A 23,981-nucleotide genomic window follows, 5' to 3' on the forward strand; every position below is an offset into this window, starting at 1 on the left:
GCTGGATAGTTCACAGGGTTAGAAGAAACGTTTTGGTTTGAAAACCAAGGCTGCCCTCTGATCTTTGCAGCAGCAAGTAACAGCTCAGTGATGAGTTAGTTCCACCTATTTTTTATTATTTTTTTTAACTTTTGCAATGCTAGGTGTCCTGGAAATCTTGGTTATGGAAAGTCATTCAGAACAACAAAGAGGTAATCTCACAAAAGAAATCTAAATTCTACCGAAAAGAGGAAGAATGTAGACGGGGAAAGCCACTCCCATGGAAACACAAGACTCAGGAGTCTTCAGCATGGCCCGTGCTGTTGTGTCCTTTGCATCTTTTTCAGGTGCTTCTGCCAGATCATCTCATCTGGCTCTGAGGACTCCTGAAGCTCTCCTCTGCCCTGAGTGGCTGCAGTTTTCCTGTGTGTTCCCCTAGTTCTCCAATGGAGTTGGTGGCAGGTGCACACGTACGTTCTGCAAAAGGTCTCATCTCTTGCATCCTGATTCTTTCCCTGTCCAGCCTGACTTGTTCTAGAGGGCAAACATCCATTACTTCCAGCCCTTGTGCTAAAATATCCCATGAGCTATCTCTTTTTAATTCCCTAAGTTTATGCTCATGACTCTTTTGGAAAATGAAAAGCCTGTGTAAGGCCAAAGAAAGCTTTGAAAGGTAGACTGAAACCCAGACACTGTTTAAAATTAGTAAAGGACCATGCATTAATGCCTGTCAACAGTGCTGGCATAATGATTAACCAGTTACATATTTCCACATGCTTGCTGTTAGGTAGCATTTCCTATTGATTGCAGAGATCAACTGACTCATCCAAAGCTTACGTAGGAAGAATGCAGATATGGCTCAGATGAGGGAGCCTTTATGTGAACGGGAGATGGCAGAAAGTTTTAATTCCTGTTCAGTTAGAAATCCAGTAATTTAACTTACATAAGTAAGTAAATAAATACATGCATTACTGTACAGTACTGATACATGTCATTTTCTGGTTTTACCTCATCACTTTCTGAAAAATCCCATAAAAAAACAAATTTATAACAAAAGTATGAGTTGTGCCCAGATAATAATCAGTGTAAGGCCAATCAATGTCTATCTTCAGTAAGATTTTTTTTTTTTCCAACGTGGTAACTAAGCACAACCAGGAAATACAGCAAGCCCCATCTGCCATGAGTTGATTACTCAGCCTTGCCACTGCTGGCATTTTGGGTTGGGTACTTGTGGGCAAGCACTTAGCAACACCCCTGCCTCCGCTCCCTAGATGCCAACAATAACTGTAAGTTACAACATCAAAAATCTCTCTTGACATTGCCAAACATCCCTCCCTGCAGAGCAAAACTGCACTCTAGCTGAGAAACGGTTGTGTTAACAGAGTGTTGGTTGAGACACTAGAAATGATTTAGTATTATTAGTTAATGGAACAAGTTCTTCAGCCTATCAAATATGACAGAAGACTTGGGGAAGCACTCTCTGTGAGACTAGCTTACTTGTGTGTATCATAACTCTTTCTCTCTCCTCAATGATTTCTCTGCTTGTTTAAACCAATTATTTCTATTCCAATGCTTTGTTCTCATTGGTTCGGTTGTTTCTCTTTGGGTGGTCGATTCATCATGTTCCTTATCGCCCTCCTGCACATCAGGTTCTTTCGTACACGCGGGAGCTTTCCCAGTGGGATGTTGAAATGTTGCAGCATCCATCATACTTAGAAAATCATAAGCTGGGAGCGGAGGCTTCCATTCCTGAGCTGGCAAGGTTGCTATCAAGAAAAAGACAATTACCAGTTAAAATCAACTACAACATCGTGACAAAAACGCTTTATTTCGAAAAATGTTTTTACAGCAGTGAGAGTTTTATTAGTTTTACCTATTTAAGCAAAGCTAGTTTTTTTTACTGTCATTACCAATATGTAACAATGTATTTGTTCTTTCTATCCACTTGAATTTTTTGTTACAAGCTATTTTTTCCTAAATAAAAGTATTAATGGGAAAAATAAAGACCCACAATATCAATGCCACTTAACCCTTGCTGAGATTTTTTTTTCTTAAATGCCAGCAAATTTAACAAGATTAATCATGTCAGGAACAAGTTCGAAGGCAGTGTCCTGATTCCTTCCCCACTCCAGTCTCCTTCTCCAAAGAATGTAACCATTTCTTACAAGTCATTCACACGTAAATGTAGCTCCTGATACAAATGTTTCCTTACACTTATAATGGAATTATGCATACACCTTACACATATACATTTGCCTACTGACACAAATGTCTGTTTCACCTTAAAACATGTGCTGTTAAAAACATGTGCTGTTTTTGAAGCTTTCTATTAACATCCTTTCACAAACTTTATGAAAATAAGTTTGTTTTACAAAAATAGTTCTTGATAAAAATTAATTCAAATTGGTATGGAAACAACTACACTATAAATAGAAACAAAACAGGTAATTTCTCTAGATGAGCTCTGGCTGACGATTTCTGACACTGAAGTATTAGTCATTAGAAGAGGAAAGCTGATTAAAGGTGACAATTCACATACCAGATAAGTTAACCAACTTTCCATCAACTTAGCAGACAGATTTTTTTAATTTTTATTTTTCATGTAGTTCCTTAGGTTCAGGGATTTCCACTTCCGCCCTCCCTAGGAGACAGGTTCTTCAGAAGTCTCCAATTTAGTCAGATCAATGAAAATACTGTTTTTAATAACAAATTGTATGAGGAAACATGAAAAGCAAAGCTTTCAAGCAAAAATTATAATGAAAGAATCTATGCTGCTATACAACAAAAGTGCTCATAAAACATATCACTTCATAAATAAAATTAGTATTTTAAAACTTAATATGTATAGATTATAATTTCCTAGTGTGGTTTAAACTTTAAAATTGGGGGCCCAGTGCAATAGCGTAATGGTTAAAGTCCTCGCCTTGCGCATGCTGGGATCCCATACGGGCGCCAGTTCTAATCCGGGCGGCCCTGATTCCCATCCAGCTCCCTGCCTATGGTCTGGGAAAGCAGCTGAGGACGACCCAAGGGCTTGGGACCCTGAACCTGCATGGGAGGCCAGGAAGAGCTCCTGGATCCTGGCTTCGGATTGGCTCAGCTCCAGCTGTTGCGGCCACTTGAGGAGTGAGCCATCGGACAGAAGATCTTCCTCTCTCTCCTTCTCCTCTCTATATATCCACCTTTCCAATAAAAATAAATAAATCTTTAAAAAAAATAAAGTTTAAAATTGTATGTGTACACACACAGCACCACTGAAGTTCACTTGCTGATACATCATTTCTTCACTCAGCCTCATGCGAAGTCCGAGGACTTGGCACATCAGCAGGGTGTTACATTTAACCAACCCATGGAACTGATATTTCAAACTAGTATTGTTAGGTTAGCAGACTCAAAAGCAAAATAATAAATAGATAAGAATGACTGTGTAGCATGCACTATGAAAATATATGCATATTAAAGTATTTTAAAAAGTTGGGTTTTAAGCACAGCAAACATTTGGCAATCTTCATCTTTTTTAAAAAAAGATTTATTTATTTCTTTTTATTGTAAAGTCAGATATATAGAGAGAGCAGGAGAGACAGAGAGAAGTATCTTTCATCTGATGATTCACTCCCAAAGTGAGTGCAATGGCAGGTGCTGCGCAGATCTGAAGCCGGGAACCAGGAACCTCTTCCAGGTCTCCCACACGGGTGCAAGGTCCCAATGCTTTGGGCCGTCCTCGACTGCTTTCCCAGGCCACAAGCAGGGAGCTGGATGGGAAGTGGAGCTGCCGGGATTAGAACCGGCGCCCATATGGGATCCTGGCACGTTCAAGGCGAGGACTTTAGCCAGTAGGCCATGGTGCTGGGCCCAGCAATATCCATCTTTTAAGGTAAACAACTGCAGCTTAGTGGTCTGAGATTGTGGCAGAATGCCTCAAACTATCCCAAAGTAATTTGCTAATTACTTGTTGAAGGAACTTACCAGAGCTCTTAATGTTTTTAATTGCAAATAAAACTATAAATAAACATACAGTCATATAAATATATTATTATATATGTGTTATATTGTATATAAATGCGTTACATATTATTATATAAATATATAAAAAATAAATGCATTATTCATCACACTAGAAATGATAATAGATAATAATAATAATAACATTTATCGAACCTTTACTAACTGCCTGGCACTAACCATTATATATATGTTTCCTTTTTAAATTGATTTTTAAAAGAAATTTAAAAAGAATCTCTGGGTTCTTTTTAAATTTAATAGAAATTTAATAGAATCTCAGGGTCACAGCAAATGCATAATTACCCCAATACAATTATCATCAATGTTCATGTTAATGTGCTATTAATACAAATATTCATAGATAAATTCTAAGCATAGAATGAGATAAGTACAATTATTAACACAATTTTATCAAAGACAAAACCAAGGCACAGAAAGGTCAGGCAACAGGACCAAACTGTACGTCTCAAATAACAATAGGTAGTGGTGACAGTTTCACAAGAATTAAGACACTCAGCAAGGTTATGGGCAGAGACCTATGGCTCCATGCTACATGGCCTGGTTGTTCTGGCCAACTCACTGTCACCCACCTCCATATCAGAGAGCCCCTGCAGGTCCAGGTCTGGTAGCAGAGTGGTGTGATATGGCAGGCAGGAACCAGTGCACACAGTACTGTCCTGCCTTTTCCTTCTACTGCAGCAGCTGTGGGAATGATTCAAGCATAGGAGGAACGATACACAGAAACCGTGCAAATTCCTCAAAGCACTCAGGTGGTGAACGCACTAACAAAACTGCAGTGGGAGGTTTGCTAGTCTGCCAGGAAACTAGAGGAGCAATTCTGATACTGTCCTTTGGGTAATGGTTTAAAGTCAGGAATCAAAGCCTGCAGGGGTATTTCTTGTAGGGAAGGATCTGCACATGAGTAATAACACTTCAACGCTTACACATTACAAAGTATTTTCACATACATAGCTCTGTTTTACTGTTTAGCCATGTGATTAAGTCACAGTAGGAACAAATACTCTCATTTTATAGTGCTAAATAAACCTGCCATATGACCCAGTTGTCCCACTTCTGGGAATTTATCCAAAGAAAATGAAAACTACATTTGAGAAAGGGATCTGTAATCCTGTATTTACAGCAGCACAATCTACACTAGCAAAGTCATGGAAACAACTCAGATGCCCACTGAAAGAGGAGTGGTTAAAGAAATTGCGGTACCTCGACTCCATGGAATACTACTCAGCCATTAAAAAGAATGAAATTCTACCATCTGCAACCAAATGGTCCCAACTAGAGACCATTAAGCCCAGTGAAATAAGCCAATCCCAAAAGGACAAATATGTTCTCTCTGATATAAGGCAACCTTCATACAAATTATAAGATCAATAGCACTTTTAATACTGTTTCTGCTGCAATCCCTGGGTTTTGACAATTTTGTTTTTATTTCTTCAAAATAGTTTCTTCTCTCTAATTAAATTCTTCATTAACTCATAGTTCACACAGTAGCACCATTTTCTCCATGCAGGTTTTTTGTTTTCTGTTTTGTTTCTTTGTTGACACATTGGTCATTCAGTAACATGTTATACAACTCCATGGCATTGTAAATTTTTTAACTTTATTCCTGTTGATTTTTTTATGGCTTTTCATTTAAGGGAATGTACAGTCACTGCATAACAGAGACTTTCATATCCAGATGTGAATATACGGTGCAGTATGTAGCTCTACTTCCAAATCGAAGAAGGACTCCTAATGAGACTGTCGGATGTATCTTGACAATAGGATGCTGGACCGTCTGCCATTGTCTATACCCTCAATGTCAGGACACACTTCAACAGCAGAAAAATGAACTTACGACTGCTTATGAAGGACTATACTGCTGTAATAATATGGATAATCATGTGTGGGTGGAGGGATTTGGGAAAGGGGGCAAGAGAAATCCCAGAGCCTATGGAATTATATCATACAATTGAAAATAAAATAGAAGGGGAAAATTTTTTTTAAAAACGAAAGACTTCCTAGAGCCACGTGGTTAGTAACCAAGTGAGTTGGGTTATGAACTCAAGTATCATTCACTTTTAAAATGTGTTATTACTTTAAAGCACTTTTGTTTGAGAAGCACACAAGCTCCAGCTCCCACAGCTGTAACCCTGGCGGTGAGTCCATGGGGCATCAGGAATCAGAGGCTGCAAAACGACAATACTCATTTGGATCTGTAAAAACAGTGATGTGTTTATAGAGATGAGAACACAGAGATCCAAAGCCACAACAGGAAGGATAGCCATGCTACATGCAGGGATGAAGAGATCCCTGAGAGGGATGCTACTGACAAATGCTCATGCATTGGACGATGGTGACAGTTGCACAGCCTGGTGATTACATTATAAACCAATGAACCAGGTGTTCTAAGAGGATGAATTTTGTATGCTTTGTGATTGCATTTCAATAATCTCATTTATAATAGCACCAAAAATGAAATACTTAGGAAGAAAATTAGCCAAGAAATTCATCTATATATTGAAAGATATAAATCACTGATGAAAGAAATTGAAAACAGAAATGGAAAGCCTTCCATGTTTATGCACTAAAAAAAGCACATTGTTAAAATGTCTATACTATCCAAAGCAATCAATGCAGTTTTTATCATTTGCATGGCATTTTTCACAGAAAGAAAAAAAGTAATCTTAAAATTCAAATTACTTCAAAGGTACTGGTAATCAATACAAGCAACATGGACCCAATTAATTAAAACTTAATCAGTGCGTCAAATGTCTCAGACTAAAGACCTTACACTTCACTCTCCCATTTGAAGACTGTCTTGCAGACCATGCCACCAGCATATTAACATTTAAAATACTTACCAACACAACAATCCAACTCATTCTAGCCGTCACTGGCTATAATTAGAGTTTAAAGTCTATGGAACATAACATGGAATTATGTGTATTAAACCAGGCAGGAACACTTACTGATAGGATTTTCAAATCCAGCTTCTAATTTCTTAAGCCATGACAGGAGGCTTTGTTCAGTGATGACTTGGTCTGAAGGAAATGCAAATACTTGACCTCCTGATTGCAGATTCAACACAACAAGAACAGGAAGAGGAGGCACGGGGGCAAAATAAATGCGCAAGATTGCTCTCCCAACAGGAGTATTTTTTCTGCAAGAGAGAACAGGGAACATTAATATATCTTTCTATAACAAAACAATGAAAGCAATAGTTTATGGAAGACTGGTTTCAATAACTATAACTTTGTTTTATAAAAAGATGTCCTAAATATTCAAGAGATCTCTGACCCTGCTACTAGCAATCAGATTTTTCCTTTCCTTTTTAACATGGGGTGTCCTATTTCTCTTAGGAGAAAGGGGGGGGCAGCCAGTGACACTTTTAATGAAAAGCAGGCTTTCTTTCAAAGACTTAACAAGTTAAAAGGTTCTTTCCAAAGTTCAGCTAAGTATCTGACCACATGACAGTTCAAAAACTAAAGCTTGTGGCCAGCATTGTGGTGTCATATAAAGGTATTATCTGCAGTACAAGCGTTCCACTAGGGTGCCTGCCCAAGTTCACTGCTCCACTTTCAATCCAGCTTCTTGTTAATGTGCCAGGGAAAGCAGCTGACAATGACCCAAATGCTTGGGCCCCTGCACCCACATGAGAGACCTGGATGAAGCTCCATGTTCCACAGCCAGTATAGCCATTTTGGAAGTAAATCAAAGGTGCAAGATTTCTCTTCTCTTCCTCTCTCTCTCTAACTCTTGTCTTTCAAGTAAATAAATAGGAGCCAGCACTTTGGCATAGCAAGTTAAGCCTTCACCGTCAACATTAGCATCCCCCCTATGAACACCAAGTTCAAGTCCCAGGTGCTCCATTGCAACCCAGTTCCCTGCTAATGGTCTGGGAAAGCAGTGGAGGATGGCCCACAGACTTGGGCCCAGGCACCCGGATGAGACACCTGAAGAATCTCCAGGCTATTGGCTTTGGATCAGCTTTTCAGTCTAGCTCCAGCCACTTAGGTCATCTGAGGAGTGAACCAGTGGATGGAAGATCTCTCTCTCTCTCTTTCTCTCCTCTGTGTAACTCTTCTTTCCAAATAAAATTAAATAAATCTTCAAAAAAATTTTAAACTAAAAAACAAATTTTAAAAACTAAATAGTTATACAATTATAAAAGAACAAGATACGTGTTTTTATAAACACTTCCTTTCCAAATTAAAAAATGTTTCTTGGGGAAAAGAAGGGATTAATTTCCAATTAAGAGATGAACAATAATTACGTCCATACAAGGAAATCATAAACTACCCACACATAGTTTACCTAATATAGCACTGTATATTTTTTAAAAACACTATTTTTACTCTGAGATACTCAATGATAATTACTCAGAAAAATGTTGCCTCAAGAAGTAAGACATGCTGTTAATGAACTTTCTTCCTAGCAAAAACGTATCCTGCCCAATTGTTAAAATTTCTCACATGAGTTGAAAAACAAACTATGTCATGAATTTTGTATGGTACGGGATGCTGTGTGATACATTTTGTATGGTATCTGATAACTCCAAACAAGGAACAGTGTGCAATTGGAAAAGGCAACAGTGGCCAGCCACCTGAACACACAGCAGGAAACACATGCAAACCTTTGTTACATCTCAGGCTAGCTCCTGAAACTATAGGATAGGAAAAAAAAAAGGAAGGAAGGAAAAGTTATGTATTCCCATAGTTATTTTTCTGTATTTTTCAGAGTTTCTTAAAAATGTACTATAGGGGTCCCGGCGGCGTGGCCTAGCGGCTAAAGTCCTCACCTTGAAAGCCCCGGGATCCCATATGGGCACCGGTTCTAATCCCGGCAGCTCCACTTCCCATCCAGCTCCCTGCTTGTGGCCTGGGAAAGCAGTCGAGGACGGCCCAATGCATTGGGACCCTGCACCCGTGTGGGAGACCTGGAAGAGGTTCCTGGTTCCTGGCTTCAGATCAGCGCGCACTGGCCTGTTGCGGCTCACTTGGGGAGTGAATCATCGGACGGAAGATCTTCCTCTCTGTCTCTCCTCTCTGTCTCTCCTCTCTGTATATCTGACTTTGTAATAAAATAAAAATAAATGTTTAAATGGAATTTTGTCCTATAATACTTTTTTTTTAAAGATTTATTTTCCGATGATTCACTCCCCAAGTGAGCCGCAACGGCCGGTGCTGCGCCGATCCGAAGCCGGGAACCTGGAACCTCTTCCGGGTCTCCCATGCGGGTGCAGGGTCCCAAAGCATTGGGCCGTCCTCGACTGCTTTCCCAGGCCACAAGCAGGGAGCTGGATGGGAAGTGGAGCTGCCGGGATTAGAACTGGCACCCACAGGGGCTTTCAAGGTGAGGACTTTAGCCACTAGGCCACACTGCCGGGCCCAACAAAATTCCATTTAAAACAAGGTTATGTCTGACCTTGTCTGAGGGAATAACTAACATATCATAATGGCACATTTTGGTCTCATAATATTAAGTCCAAAGGCAGAGTTAGAGAGTTTTACTTTCCAATGAGAATATAGTATTAACTATCCCTTATAGACCCCTTACAAACTAAAAAAAACTAAATTATACTTACAGATTTAACCAGCAAGGAGTAAATGAATCCAAGTGTTTCTGCTTTGCCAGCACCAGCACTGTTTTTTCATGCTGGGGATTTATGTTGCCATCACTGAACAGAATAAGCAATGGTTTTTGAAGTCTTAAATAAGAGGGAAGATTTTCCACCGTGATTTCTGGCTGTTAAACAGAAAATTTGAGGAGAAAAAGCCATGTGGGATGATGATACACACACACAAAAAAACAAAATTCAAATCACTCATGCAACTGTACTTTGCAAAATAAAGTTCAAACACATTTTCATTTCAATAGAGATGTAATAACTAGGAATTTCAGGAGTTTCTTATTCAACCTCATTTCATCAAAATACAATTGCTAATTGAATCAGAATAAATAGGCTGTTAGTTTTACAAGGATGTAACACTTCTAATAATTTCTTGTGCTAAAATCTGGATCAATTTAGCCAATATGGCTGACAGTATTAATAAAAGTACACTGAAAAAACAGAATTTAAAAGTTTACTTTATGGGCCTGGCAGCGTTGCCTAGCAGCTAAAGTCCTCGCCTTGAAGGCACCCCGGGATCCCATCTGGGTGCCGGTTCTAATCCCGGCAGCTCCACTTCCCATCTAGCTCCCTGCTTGTGGCCTGGGAAAGCAGTCAAGGATGGCCCAAAGCTTTGGTACCCTGCACCTGCATGGGAGACCCGGAAGAGGTTCCAGGTTCCCGGCTTCGGATTGGCGCGCACCGGCCGTTGCGGCTCACTTGGGGAGTGAATCATCAGATGGAAGATCTTCCTCTCTGTCTCTCCTCCTCTCTGTATATCCGGCTTTCCAATAATAATAAATAAATCTTAAAAAAAAAGTTACTTTGATGAAAACATTTTTAAAACTCCATGAAAATGTTTGTCATAATGTATAACTTTCTAATGTTAGGGGACCTTTCAAGATAATCAAAATGATTACACTAAAAATCCAAAAGCAATCTCACGTGAACTAAAATAACTGAGAGAAGAAATTTAATATAAAATTAGAAATCCAGTCCATTTTTTATTCATTAAAATAACCACTTAAAGATAAATTTTATACAGGAGAGTTTTGGGGTGACTAGTAGCAAAATTGGAAACAGCTAACATATTTGGGATTAAAAATAGTAATGAGATAATAATAAGAAAGTCTTCAGGATTCTCTGCTTTTAGTTCCGTGTCTATTACTTCATCCTACAGATGTACCTATGAGCCACACAAGCCATCCTCAAGCTTTCAGGGAGCCTGCTTCAAGTCCCACGAACAAAGGAGGGGAGAGAGGAACAAAGAACTCAGGTGTTCTGCTCTCCAGCTTCCGCTTAACTTGATCACACGAGAACTTGACAACCATTTCATTTTAAGAGTTCATACCTTAGAAGAAGAAACACTGAAGAACACACACTGCTATAACCCTATAATCTATTAAAAATATTCCAATGTACATCAATAAGGAAAGCTGTTGGCTCAAAAGTCACCTAAAAAACAAGGCAAGGGAGCTCACTGAAAACTTAGGGAAGTGGAACTGCAGCTGGGTCTTGGAGTTTAAACATGCCTCACAGCCTGAGATACCTTCCTGAGCCGTGCTGCAGGCATAGGGAGCGTCATGAACATGGGAAGCCCCACATAACACAGGGCAGTGAGGTGAAGGACGCCACACTTAAGCATACAAGAGGAAGAAGCTGCTGTGAGCCCAGCTTGTTAATGTCTTGGTATGATTCTCGGCTCCCTGTGTCGGATGTGTGACACAATGAGGCCTGCTTACAGACAGATAACTAACAGCAGTAAGATTAATAAAAACAAAGACCAGTGATAAACACTTGCTCTTTCCTTTATCTGTCAGAGTAGACTGACCACGAGGTCTGTAAATTTAGAGAGAGAGTTAAGATTAGAAATTCTAGTCTTAATAATCACCAGAGAGTAATGGCAAAAGGTAATGGGTATGGACAAAAATTCCCTCAGAAAAGAGCATAGCAAAAAACGAAAAAAGGAACGGAAGGTTGATGCTGGTGACCCAATGAGGCAGAGGGAAGGCAGAGGGCTGAAGATTCAGCTTTGTGCTGCAGGTTTGTACTGCAGAAGCCAGAGGAAGAGAACACTGAAGGAGAAAAGACGGGGATTCTGTCTGCCACCAAGAGCCGAAGGAAAAACAGAGAGACGCACACCCACTGGGGCTCTTGGAAGATGCTCATCGGCTTGAAAAGGTTCATGGAAAACAGAATGGAGTTTATTTTGGTGCAAAAAATTAATTGAAATGCACGAATATAACCATCTTGGAAAAGTTCACGAAAATGAGTCATATAGAAAACCCATGCAAAGATTTTCAAGTTTTTTGTACTAACATCATCTTTTGCTTCCACTTTCCATGAACTTTCTGAAGTGTCCTCAGAGAAGAGAGGTCATAGCTGTCAGTACATATTCTTAACTTCTCTATAATGAAAATATAGCAAGGAAACTCAATTCATACAAGACATTTGCTAATTTCCCAACAAATAATTCTTTCTATCAAAGGATTTATTTGTCTATATATCAGGCAAAACAAGCAAGAGAAAGGGAGAGACAGATACCCATCTGCTGGTTCACTCCCCAGATGCTGATAACAGCAGGTTTGAATGAGGCTTTAGAGGTATAATTGTTTCTGTAGTTAATTATTGTGTATTTCAGGTATAGGCATTAGTTATTTCACTGACTTTGTCACCTGGTTTGTTAAAATATTTCATGCCAACTGGTTACCTGCTGTAATTTAGATATAGTTTGGAAGTTTAAATCCACACCCCCACACACACTTTTGCCAAGCTCTAAGTTTTAAATCTTACATTAATGGTAATAAGCAGGTAGAAAATTAAATCAAATAGTGTTTATAGGTGGGCCTTTGCAGGGGTGACTGGATTGGTTTGGGTCATTAGGGTTCAGGATTACTTCAAGAATTAATTCAGAGGTACCTGTACTGTGTGGTTAAGCTGCCACTTACGACACTCACATCCCATAACAGTGCCAGTTTGAGAGTCCGGACGGCTCCGCTTCTACTCCAGATCCCTGCTAATGTGCAGTTCCGGCTCATCTCAGTCTTTTGGGGAGTTTATCAGCAGAGGGAAGGTCTCTCTCTTTCTCTCTGTCTCTGCCTCTCTGCCTCTCTCTCTTCTCTCCCATTACTGATTTTCAAATAAACAAATAAATCTTTAAAAATTAATTTAGAGGGCTCGGCAGCGTGGCCTAGTGGCTAAGGTCCTCGCCTTGATCCCATATGGCCGCAGGTTCTAATCCCGGCTGCTCCACTTCCTCTCTATCTCTCCTCCTCTCAGTGTATCTGACTTTGTAATAAAAATAAAATAAATCTTTTAAAAAAAATTAATTTAGAAACTCTATCCTGAATATATTAATTCAATGATTTGATTCATAAGATGTAATTTTGGTAGGAGTAAGGTAAGAGACAAAATCAAGGTCAGAAGAGACTGAATAGAGACTGCAGTCATTTATTTATGCCCAAACTACAATGTCACTTAGATCACCACAAGTGAAACATAACAAGAGGAGTCAGTATTTATAGTTAACAATAATGTTCTTTGTGTCACTTCAGAGATGTATGGAAGAAAAAATGTGTAAAGTTTAGCAATGTTTAATACATATGTATGTTTTGCATATATATACACACATATATATATATACACACACACATATATATAAATAAAAAAACTGAAATAAAGTAATCCAGGTTTAATGTTGTATTCCTAAATCTACTATTACACAAATTTTTAGAAAAGGCCTCTCACAGACAATATGTTTAAAAACCATATGAATAAGAGTAGCTAATTTCTCTTGAACCACTGTACACATGAAATCTCATTACTCTCTGTAAGAACTCCCCGAAGCAGGTGCTACTGCGACCTACATTTTACACATGTGGAAACTGAGCAACAGGCAAGTCAACACACAGCCAGTAAGCTCTCAGAGAAAGATCTGAAGTCAGGCAATTCGATTTTTCAGAATCTATTTGCTTCAGATTCTGTTTCACCTTACAACAAGTTTTGCTTTGGCTGAACTTTACCGCGACTAGTCTCAGGAGTTCACTAGACAACCTGTACGCATAACGAGTGAGCAAGGCAACAAAGCAACCAAAAGAACCTTTGGGTGACGTTTTGTGTCATCAAAAGCTGGAAACTCATACTTGACCTATATCTGATCTCCATTTTATTTCAAATAATACCCTAATTATAAAATGTACTCACAAACGTTTCCAGCGATGCATCTGTTATTATTTGGACTATGTCCTGTGCATGGGCGTTAACTAATGACATGCTCTCTATTGTGCCTTCTTTGTGTCTGGCAAGCAGGAGGGCTGGAAGACTTGTAGCATATTTATTTGATCTATGGAGAAACACAACATTAAAAACTTATAACAAAATATATCAAGTCATCAAAAACACAAAAAATGAGAAGTCTAAGCAGGAGACAGACACGGAAAACTCTGCAGAAAAAGGGGGGAAATAACTAAATTTCCAGAGGAATTTATCTTGTGTGAGGCTACCTGAAGAAGCTCAGGAGCCTTGACAACCTGGGCTAAAGAAAAGAAACAGAAGAAAAACTGGCCAGATTTTTTTCCCTACACAATTTACTCATAAAGAAAGCATGTACACAGGACTTGGAGCACACAAAATGGTTCTGCACCCTGTGGACTGCTGAGGCGAGAGATGGGCACTTACGAGTAACCTACCATAGATCTTAGGTGCCTAAATTGTTTTCATTTAAAACCCAGGGCAGCCCTACAAGTGGCCTCTATCATCTTACTGCAGGAAGCAGGACAGAGCATCAAAGAATGACAATGTTCAAAATGAGCCACTCCAGGCACACAGTCTACTGCTCTTGCTACTGAAACAAGGGCCCAAATCCGTGCCTCCCCGTCCTCCCCACGTCCCAGCAATCCTCACCCCCTGCCAACTACTTTTCTAAAGGATAATCTTCCACATTAAGAGGCAAAATGCTTTGGGAAATTCATGCCACAATAAGGTATGAACATTATAATGTCAACAAGCATTAGAAAAGCCCAGTCTTTGGGTCACCTGCAGGAGTCTCTCGGTTGGTCAATTGGTTATAAACCAAATGCACTCTGAAAATGACTGGTCTAGCTCTTCGGCCCATGGTTAAGCACACAATAACAGCAGGGTAGGAGGCAAGGGGTAAGTGCCCACTATACATGGCATAGGTCGCCTATTTCCTAGTTCATGATTTACTTTTCTAAACTCTTTGATTTCACAAACAGGACAGAAGCTTGTTTGCTGACAGTATACATCACCAATATTCAAGATCAAAGATTTAAATTCAGAAATCACTATTAGGAGTATTCTGGCCAAAAGGCAAGCAAGGCAAACTACTGGGGCTTCTTAGGTCACATGTAGCTGAAAATGAGCCATTTGTGCAAATGATGACATGTACCAATAATAATTTGCAGTTCAGGCCTTCAATCTCTAGAAACTAAAATATTTTCATAATTCTCTAATGGTCCCATTTTCTACAGGTAAAACAATGTAAGTAGCTAAATAAACACTGATTTTTAAAAGATAAATAGTTTGATGGTAACTACAAGCTCAAACGTTCAAGAAGTGAAACTCTTCAAAAAACTATGACAAGTCCAAAGAAACAAAAATGAAGGTATCAAAACACAGAGAAAAAAATTTTCTATAGGTGGATGAAGAGTAAGAAGCTCTGGCCACTCCAGTGGGACTCTAACCTAAAGTAAAATAGTATCTACATACAGTGGAAGCCACATCACCCAGGAAGAGAATTAAAATTTCATGCTGCTGCCCTCTGTTCTCCTTCAACAGCTGTGTGAAAACAAGCACTATATTATTTTACATAACTTCCTGCTTCCTAAGATTAAAAGCGCATTAAACTTACAGTATTGACACATCTACTCCAGAATAAATTCCAGTGATAACATATCCTCTTAGGTAGCTTCCTGCTACAGTAAAGTCTTCTTTTGCTATAAATACACAGATGAGACAAAAATGGGAAAATCTTAAAACTAAACATGCAACTGATGATCAGCTTTACAGATAATACTTTATTATTAATTAATCACAAAAATAAACTTCAGTGCAGACACCTTATAAAATTTGTGGATATGAAACCAATTGTTTTTTATGACATTGCCAAATAAATTAAAACTGGTGTGATAGACCCATATTTCCCCAAAAAAAGTATTATAAATGCAATTTATAAGTTTTTTAGTACTCTAATAACATAGCATTACTGAATAAATGTTTACTACCTTCTAATTTACACCTAAGGCAGGGCAAATAGACACAGCTGTCTTGTCTGTCTGTGTTAGAAGTAGAACCAGGTATGTGAAATGGCACAGTTATTACAATCACAAGACAAAGCTGACTGCATGCATAAAAAAAATAAAAGACAAGAAATTCTACTCCTTTGCATTAAAGTGTATAATCATAACGTGCTTCTTTACTAGTATGTATGTATGTATTCCTAAAAGGCAGAGTTACGGAGTGAGCAAAAGAGAGAAATTAAAGGGCTCCTGTTTGGTGATATACCCTCCAAATGGCCACAAAACACGGCAGGAGCTCAGAACTCTCAGTTTCCCACTGGGTGGCAGGGACCCAAGCACTTGGACCATATTTGCTACCTCTCGAGCATCTTAGCAGGGAGCTGGATCAGAACTGGAACAGCTAAGATTTAAACCAGCGCTCAAATGAGATGCCAGCAAAGCAAGTGGTAGCTTAACCTACTGTACCACAATGTCTGCCCCTGTGTTATATTTTTAAATTCCTACATTTTCCTAGAACTTCTTTCTGATCTATTGGTCTCTTCTCATTTGCTAGTCTATACATATTCAAAATAAGCAATTTTATTTATGAAGATTCCTGTATACACTTTCATAAGTAATGGCTTTTCTGGGATCATGTTAATAAACGATCTGTTAACCAATTTTGAACTAAATTGTTGTGAGCTAATAAGAGACAGAAGAGGTAGATTCACAGGCCAATGATGTATTTTTGCCAAGAAATGCCAAATGACAGCTCAGCTCCAGGATAAAAGATTCACAAAGGTTCAAATAGAAAAACAGCAATGGAAGAATTGAGTCATCAAACACGTCACGAGTTAGATACGCTGAGATGTAAGCTCTATACCTTAGCAGATGGCACAATACTCATGATGTAAGGATCAACACTGTCGACACTGGGTAACCACAGCATTATTTTCTTTAAAAAGAACACGTATTTTCCACAAGACTGAGAAACACTGCCTGTAAGGCTAGCAAGGCGGGACAGCTCAGCCAACCAGCAGGCAGCACTGGGAACTCATTCATGACTGTGAGCTTAGTAATACACTAGTAACCCATAAAAGCATTATCTTTAGCCCGTGCTAGAGGTCAAAAACTCTCTAGGATGACAAAGCAGTGAGAAAAGATTGAATGCCCACGTGGTCTTTCATTTCTAAGAGGAAATGGCTGCATTCTGGTCAACAGGCAATCTTCACCCGAAGTAAGGACTTAACAGAACCTGTTTCAGCTGCTCCTTTTCTTTTCTGATAAGTAACGATGAAAATATACTGAAATTCCACCTTAATTCTCTTGTACAGAAGATGCACTTCTTAGGAATGTGCTCCTTTAAAGTCTCTTCATTATATCATTTAAAACCTAAATGACTTGGGGGATGGGAGTGTTCAAGACAGTGCAGCTCAGCTGAACACCCATATCCACTAAACTATGATCTCCATTTTCCTCTCAATCTTCAAAATCAGAAATATTCTTCTTGTTGAAAGGGTTATATTAAAAAGTTTTCAAAACAGGGAATTACGGCTTGGCACAATGGCTCAGTTACCTAATCCTCTGCCTTGCGAATTCCAGGATCCCATATACACATTGGTTCATGTCCCAGCTGTTCCACTTCCCATCCAGCTCCCTGCTTGTGGAATGGGAAAGCAGTGGAGTGTGGCCCACAGCTTTAGGACCCTGCACCCGTATGAGAGACCAAGAAGCTCCTGGCTCCTGGCTTTGTATTGGCTCAGCTCAGCCTGTTGCAGCCACTTGGAAAGTGAACCAGTAGATGGAAGACCTTTTCTCTGTCTCTTCTTCTCTCCGTAAATCTGCCTTTCCAATAAAAATAAATAAATCTTTTTTAAGTGAAATTAAAAATAAGTCCATTTTGGTGCAAGAGTAATTTGGGACGTATGCATACTTCTTTCAAAATAAAACATTTTCCATGAACTTTCTGAAGACTCCTTTTATGTCAAAATACATACATCAGCCTCAACCAATTATTTCAATAAAATGATGTAAAGCTTTTCAAGCTAATACAAACGTATCTGTGATGAAGACACAAATGATGGCTTAAATATTTAATGTTTTAATCCTAAGTATTTTATAATTTCATAAAACAAATATATTCCTTGGACAATGTTGTACTTTTCCCACTACCACATCCTGGTGAGCTGCATTTATATACAGACCTACCTACATGTATCTGCTCTGTTGGCAGTAACTCGAGACCACTCCAGTAATCAAAAGTACTCCTACCTTCTAGGTCATGATTTCTGAATTTAAATTCTCACTAAAAACAACCTGGATTTGGGCCCAGCGGCGTGGCCTGGCGGCTAAAGTCCTCGCCTTGAACACCCCAGGATCCCATGTGGGCGCCGGTTCTAGTCCCGGTGGCTCCACTTCCCATCCAGCTTCCTGCTTGTGGCCTGGGAAAGCAGTTGAGGATGGCCCAATGCATTGGGACACTGCACCCGCGTGGGAGACCTGGAAGAGGTTCCAGGTTCCCGGCTTCGGATCAGCGCAGCACCGGCCGTTGCGGCTCACTTGGGGAGTGAATCATCGGATGGAGGATCTTCCTCTCTGTCTCTCCTCCTCTCTGTATATCTGACTCTGTAATAAAATGAATAAATCCTTAAAAAAAAAAAAAACCTGGATTCTTTGAAGAAATGAAAAATTCCAGGGATGAGGCTAGGAACACTTGTGCCAAAAGGACAAACACAGAGAACGAGAGAGACAAGTACAAGCACTCTGCAGGCATTGGAAGGGGCTGCCACTGAGCAAGTCTGGAACCAGTTAAGCCAACTAACAATAGTTACTGGCTAACTCATGGAATAAGGGGCAAGTGAGGAGAGAAAGTCCTGCCTTACCCAACAGCATGCCAACTAAGAAATGCTGAAAAAATGCTGAAGTTAGAATTTCTATTTGGCAGTCACAGTAATGTTAATTCTTCCAGGCAGTGGATTATGAAACCATATCATCAATGTAGGATAAGAAACAAGACATTTATGAAGTTTTTAATTATAATCTTATAAGATACTTACTACTTACAAATGAAAAAACAGTAATTTTTCTACAGAGAGCCAGGCAGATTAACTGGTGGACAAGAGACATCTCTGCCCTCCTGAAATTCACATTGTTTGTCTTCAGCTCATTGTAAAATTCATGAACAAAGAATCAACATCTGACAGGGAATTTTAGTAACTAGCTTTTATTAGCAAAAATGCAGTTTTACATAAAAATCTTACTGAATTCATGACAGCTTTTTATTATTACATAATCTTAAACATATGTTCAAAGTTATCACACAAATGTCTGCAAAATAAAAACAAATGTAAAAGAAGAGGAATTGAAACTTCGCTGAAAAAGTTGACAGCCATCAACCCAAAACAAAAAGTATGACATACAAACTGTATCACTTTGGTATGCCGGAACTTCCTTTATATAATTGTTTGGGTTTTGACTTTTAATGAGAGCTAGCTGCTTCTAAATTTTATCACTGGTTCATATAGTTTATGAACAAGCACACTGTATTGCCGGTCTATCCCCTATCTAACAAACAATATGAAAAATTCTAATCAGAATTTAAAATCAGGAAAAGTTTTCTCTCTGAATGACTCAGCATCCCTAACTTGTATGTTGCAATTCATGAAATGATGATGACATGGCAAGTATCTCAACTGTCTATTTTTGGTTGCTGCCAAATTGCTTAGGACTAAGCTTTATAATCAACTACAATGTTTTCTAGACTTTACACATAATTGTTACCTTCTGTTTTATTGCTTAACTCTTATCCTAGACTTAATGATTATTGTGCTTTTTATCATCATCTAAAGACTTAAATGCTTCTGGGAAGAAAGCCTAATATAATTAATAAATGAGCACCAGTCATCTAAAACACATAGAAGATAGAATCAACAGTAAGAACAAAAATACTAGAAGAGGGGGAGGATGGAAGAGTACAGCATAGATTCAGTTACTTCACAATTTTTCATTAAGACATTAGACATTAGAAACTATATCCCCGGGCCAGAAAGCTGATCTGCCAGGGGCACCAGCATTCCATATGGGTGCTGGTTCAAGTCCTGGCAGTTCCACTTCTGATCCAGTTCCCTGCTAATGGTCTGGGAAAGCAGCCTTGAGTTCCTGCATCCGCCTGTGAAAAGCAGAAGTCCCTGGCTCTCAACTTTGGGCCAGCCCGGCTCTGGCCACTGTGACCATTTGGGGAGTGTACCAGGGAATGGAAGCTCTCTCTCTTACTGACTCCCAAATAAAATCAATAAATCTTAAAATATAAAGTCCTATAGGATTTTGTCTTTGAAGATGGTAAGCCCCAAGACAAGCATTAACACTCCCATTATTTCTTGAGTTCCTCTGGCTTTTACTTGTAAAAATCTTGAATATAGAGAACAAAAACCAGCATGCTAGACATAAATTTGTAGAAAGCAAAATCCAATAAGAGGTTAAAAGTACCTACCATGTAAAAATATTAGCTGCATAGAGGGTTCTCTTTCCACACAATCATTTTTAAAAGAGTTCATTTAAAAATTTAAAAATTCATCTCAAAGGAGAGAAAAATCTGAAGGGAGACATTTTCTAAATACATGGTAAGATTCAGCATAGCAGAAGAAGAATAAAGTTTTGTTATGCATTCAAGAGGCCACACACATGCCTAGACAACAAATAACAGTCTCAGGCATTATTGACCACATATCCTATGTGTATACCCTCTTTTGAAACTTGCCAATATACAGTTTTTCATGAAGCAAGAGATAAACGGGAAGAAGGTTGGACAAGTTGCAACATTAAACGAATACAGTAAAAGTACTTGGCCTAGTAAAGACATAACGTGGCACACCCATATCCCCAGAGTGAGTGCGTGCATTCAACTTCCAGCTCTGATTCCGATATCAGTTTCTCACTAAGTGGTAACAGCTCAAGCAGCCCTGACACTACCTGACAGGCATGGATTAGAGCTTGTGGATTCAGCCAGGCTCAGTTTCAGCTGTTGGAAATATTTGAGCAATGAACCAGTGTTTGAGAGCTAGCTCCCTTGATCTACCTGCTTCTCAAATAAATACTTAATAAAAGAAACAAATGAAACCAATGAAAAAAGAACACAGTAGTTTATAATACCATCATGCTGGTTTGAGTTCTGGCTGCTCCACTTCTGGCCCAGCTCCCTACTAACGCACCTGGGAAAGCAATAGAAATGGCCCAACGTGGGAGACCTAGAGGAAGCTCCTGGGTCCTGTGTTTGGACTGGACCAAATCTGGCTGTTGCAGCCATTTGGGGAATGAACCAGTGAATGAACATTTTTCTCCATGTCTCTCCTCACCTCTCTCTATAACTCCATCTTTCAAAAACAAATAAATAATTTTTAAAAATGAAAAATAAGGGTAAAAATGTCAGAGAAGTTGGAACCTCTGAACATTGCTGATAGAAATATAAAGTGGTACAGCTGAGATCTGAGGCCAGAGAAACTATGATGTTAAAACAACACTGCAATTCCTCAAAAACCAAAAAACAGAATTGCCATATGCATCCAGTAGTTTCCTTCTGAGTATGCATGCAAAAGATATGAAAGCAGAATGCCAAAGAGATATTTGCATGACCATGTTCACAGCAGTATTATGTGTGACAGTCAAGCGGCAGAAGCAGCTGTCCACGAGCAGATGAACGCACAAACAAACTGTGGTAAATGCACACAACGGAATATTATTCAGCCTCAAATTGGAAGGAAATTCTGAGAGATCCCACAACATACATAAACCTTGAGAATATTATGCTAAATGAAAGCTAGTCAGGAAAAGACAAATGCTATAGGGTTCCACTTGTAGTCAGAATCACACAAACAGAAAGTAGGAAGGTGGTTACTAGGGCCTGCGGGCAGGAAATGGAGTTCTTTCATGGGTATAGAGTTTCAGTTTTGCAAGACAAAAAAGTTCTGGAGGTCAGCTGTACAACTAATGAAATTCACTGAAAAATGGCTATGATTATAAAAATTTTGTTACATTTTTTTTACAATTTTTTAAAACATGCAAAGCAAGAAAACTGAAAAGATATATAACTTCAAACAAGAAAAAAAATCACAGATGAATATCAACTGGGGAAAATGACAGAGATTTTTTTATAGCTAAAAGTAATGGGGGAAATTTTCAAAATCAGTGGACTAGTGCTACATAGAAAATTATCATTAAAAGAAGCAAACAACAGGGACAGGCACTTGACCTACTGTTTAGAACAGGTCTGCTAGAAAGCATGCATACCATACCAGAGAGCCTGGTTCCAGTCCCAGCTCTGCACCTGTTCCAGCTTCTTGCTGATATGAACCCTGGGAGGCAGTTCTCAAAGCTCATACTGCATTCCTGCCACTTACTGGAGACCCAGAATGAGTTACTGATTTCTAATCTTGAAGGTATTTGCGAAATGGATCAGCAATGGTAGCTCTATCTGTCTGCCTTTCAAATAAACTTAAACAAACAAATACAAATCTTTTTTTAAAAAAGATTTATTTTCATTACAAAGTCAGTTATACAGAGAGGAGGAGAGACAGAGAGAAAGATCCTCCACCAAGGATTCACGGCTGGTGCTGTGCCAATCCCACAAGCAGGGAGCTAGATGGGAAGTGGAGCTGCCGGGATTAGAACAGGCACCTATATGGGATGCCTGTGCGTTCAAGGTGAGGACTTTGGCCACTAGGCCACCGCGCCAGCCCCACAAATACAAATCTTAAGTCATGAACACGACTTAAAATTTATAGAAGACAAAGTTATCCTACTAGAAATCTGTTCCCATTAATGACTGTCTAAAAGTCACAGTCATAAAAATGTTCTTTAAATAAAGTAAAAAAAAAAAAAAAGGAAAGAAAAACCCTGGTTTTAAACAAATTATAGGATATGTGTATGTGTCTTGTTTTCAGCCAAATATTAGGCAGCCATGTTTACAAATAGCACTAATTACATGGAAAAAATACACCAACGAGATGCTTCATAGCATAAAAACAGCAAGATACTAATCAAGATACCTACTTTTAGCACATTACATTTGAATATATAAATATGCAAAACACAGATACATAGAAAAAAAGGAAAGAATTACAGCAACACTTTACCGCATTTATCTCTGGAAATTATTACAGATTTTTTATAAACATCTTTATATTTTCAAACCTCTATACTTTCAACAAGATATTCATTTAAAACATGAATGAACAAGAGCATTTAACCATATGTTGAAAATCCAACCCCACTTACCAGTTTTCATGGTTGGACTAAACAGTCCCAGTACTGACACACTAGAATAGGACAGCAGATCTTTATGTAATTCCCCATTTAAGTAATCTTCTGCTTCCTGGACTGAAGTTATATTCACTGGATAGGAAATCCTGTTGCTGGAAAAACACAGAACTAGATTCAAAATTAATCTTTAAAGGTAATTTCCAACTTGAAAAATTTAAAAGCTACTGAACTTTGCAAGCAATGTATTAGGAAGGATAAAAATCTAACAAAATTAGCAAAATTGAATATTATTTTTTAAAAAGCCTCATATGAAAGTAAGAGTATATCCAAACTCTATTAATACTTCACCTTTGATCTCAATTTCATTACCCTCCTTAACCTAATCAAAGTTTACCAACGAATTATGACTATTAGAACTTTTATAGACGTCAAACATTTAGAAAACTTTAAAGGGAACTGAATACTTACAGCTGAATAAATTTTAGGAGATCTTCAGTTCCTAACATACCAGCATAAGTTACAGGGGTCTCGCCTTTCTTGTACATTTTTACAACAGGAAATTCAGTGACATTTTGCTTAGTGCATGCATTAGTCCAATCTGCACAGTTTATTCTGGTAAGAAGCATAGAGGAAGTGCCTAAGGGAAAATACTCATTTTAGAAATGTTTATGTCACAAACTCATCTACTTAGAATTTTCAGGATTTCTGTATCCCATTTTTTAATGTTTCATTGTTTTTATCTACGTGTAGAGTCATAGATTGAGAGGACGAGAGAAAGTGCCATCTGCTGGTCACTCCGAACATATTCACAGAAGTTAAGGCTGAGTCAGTTGAAGGAACTCCATCTGGTCCACCATGTGTTTGGCAGTTACCCTAGTACTTCGGCTATCATCTTTTGATTC

The 23,981-nt window shown here is 38.7% G+C and overlaps 1 protein-coding gene across 1 annotated transcript in view; it reads right to left on the bottom strand.

The window, feature by feature from the left end:
• Nucleotides 1-708: 708 nt before the first annotated feature.
• TXNDC16 (thioredoxin domain containing 16) overlaps nt 709-23,981 on the bottom strand; it is an 86,019-nt gene continuing 62,746 nt past the window's right edge. Inside the window, exons 15-21 of the mRNA XM_058666441.1 lie at nt 23,548-23,716; nt 23,095-23,231; nt 15,459-15,543; nt 13,793-13,931; nt 9,566-9,726; nt 6,951-7,141; nt 709-1,745 (exon numbers count right to left, since the gene is read on the bottom strand). Of these exons, the coding sequence (XP_058522424.1) occupies nt 1,486-1,745; nt 6,951-7,141; nt 9,566-9,726; nt 13,793-13,931; nt 15,459-15,543; nt 23,095-23,231; nt 23,548-23,716 (1,142 nt within the window). The 3' untranslated portion in view covers nt 709-1,485. The remainder of the gene's footprint in view (nt 1,746-6,950; nt 7,142-9,565; nt 9,727-13,792; nt 13,932-15,458; nt 15,544-23,094; nt 23,232-23,547; nt 23,717-23,981) is intronic.

The sequence above is a fragment of the Ochotona princeps genome, chromosome 6, assembly GCF_030435755.1.
Source record: "Ochotona princeps isolate mOchPri1 chromosome 6, mOchPri1.hap1, whole genome shotgun sequence".
Classification (NCBI taxonomy): Eukaryota; Metazoa; Chordata; class Mammalia; order Lagomorpha; family Ochotonidae; genus Ochotona; species Ochotona princeps.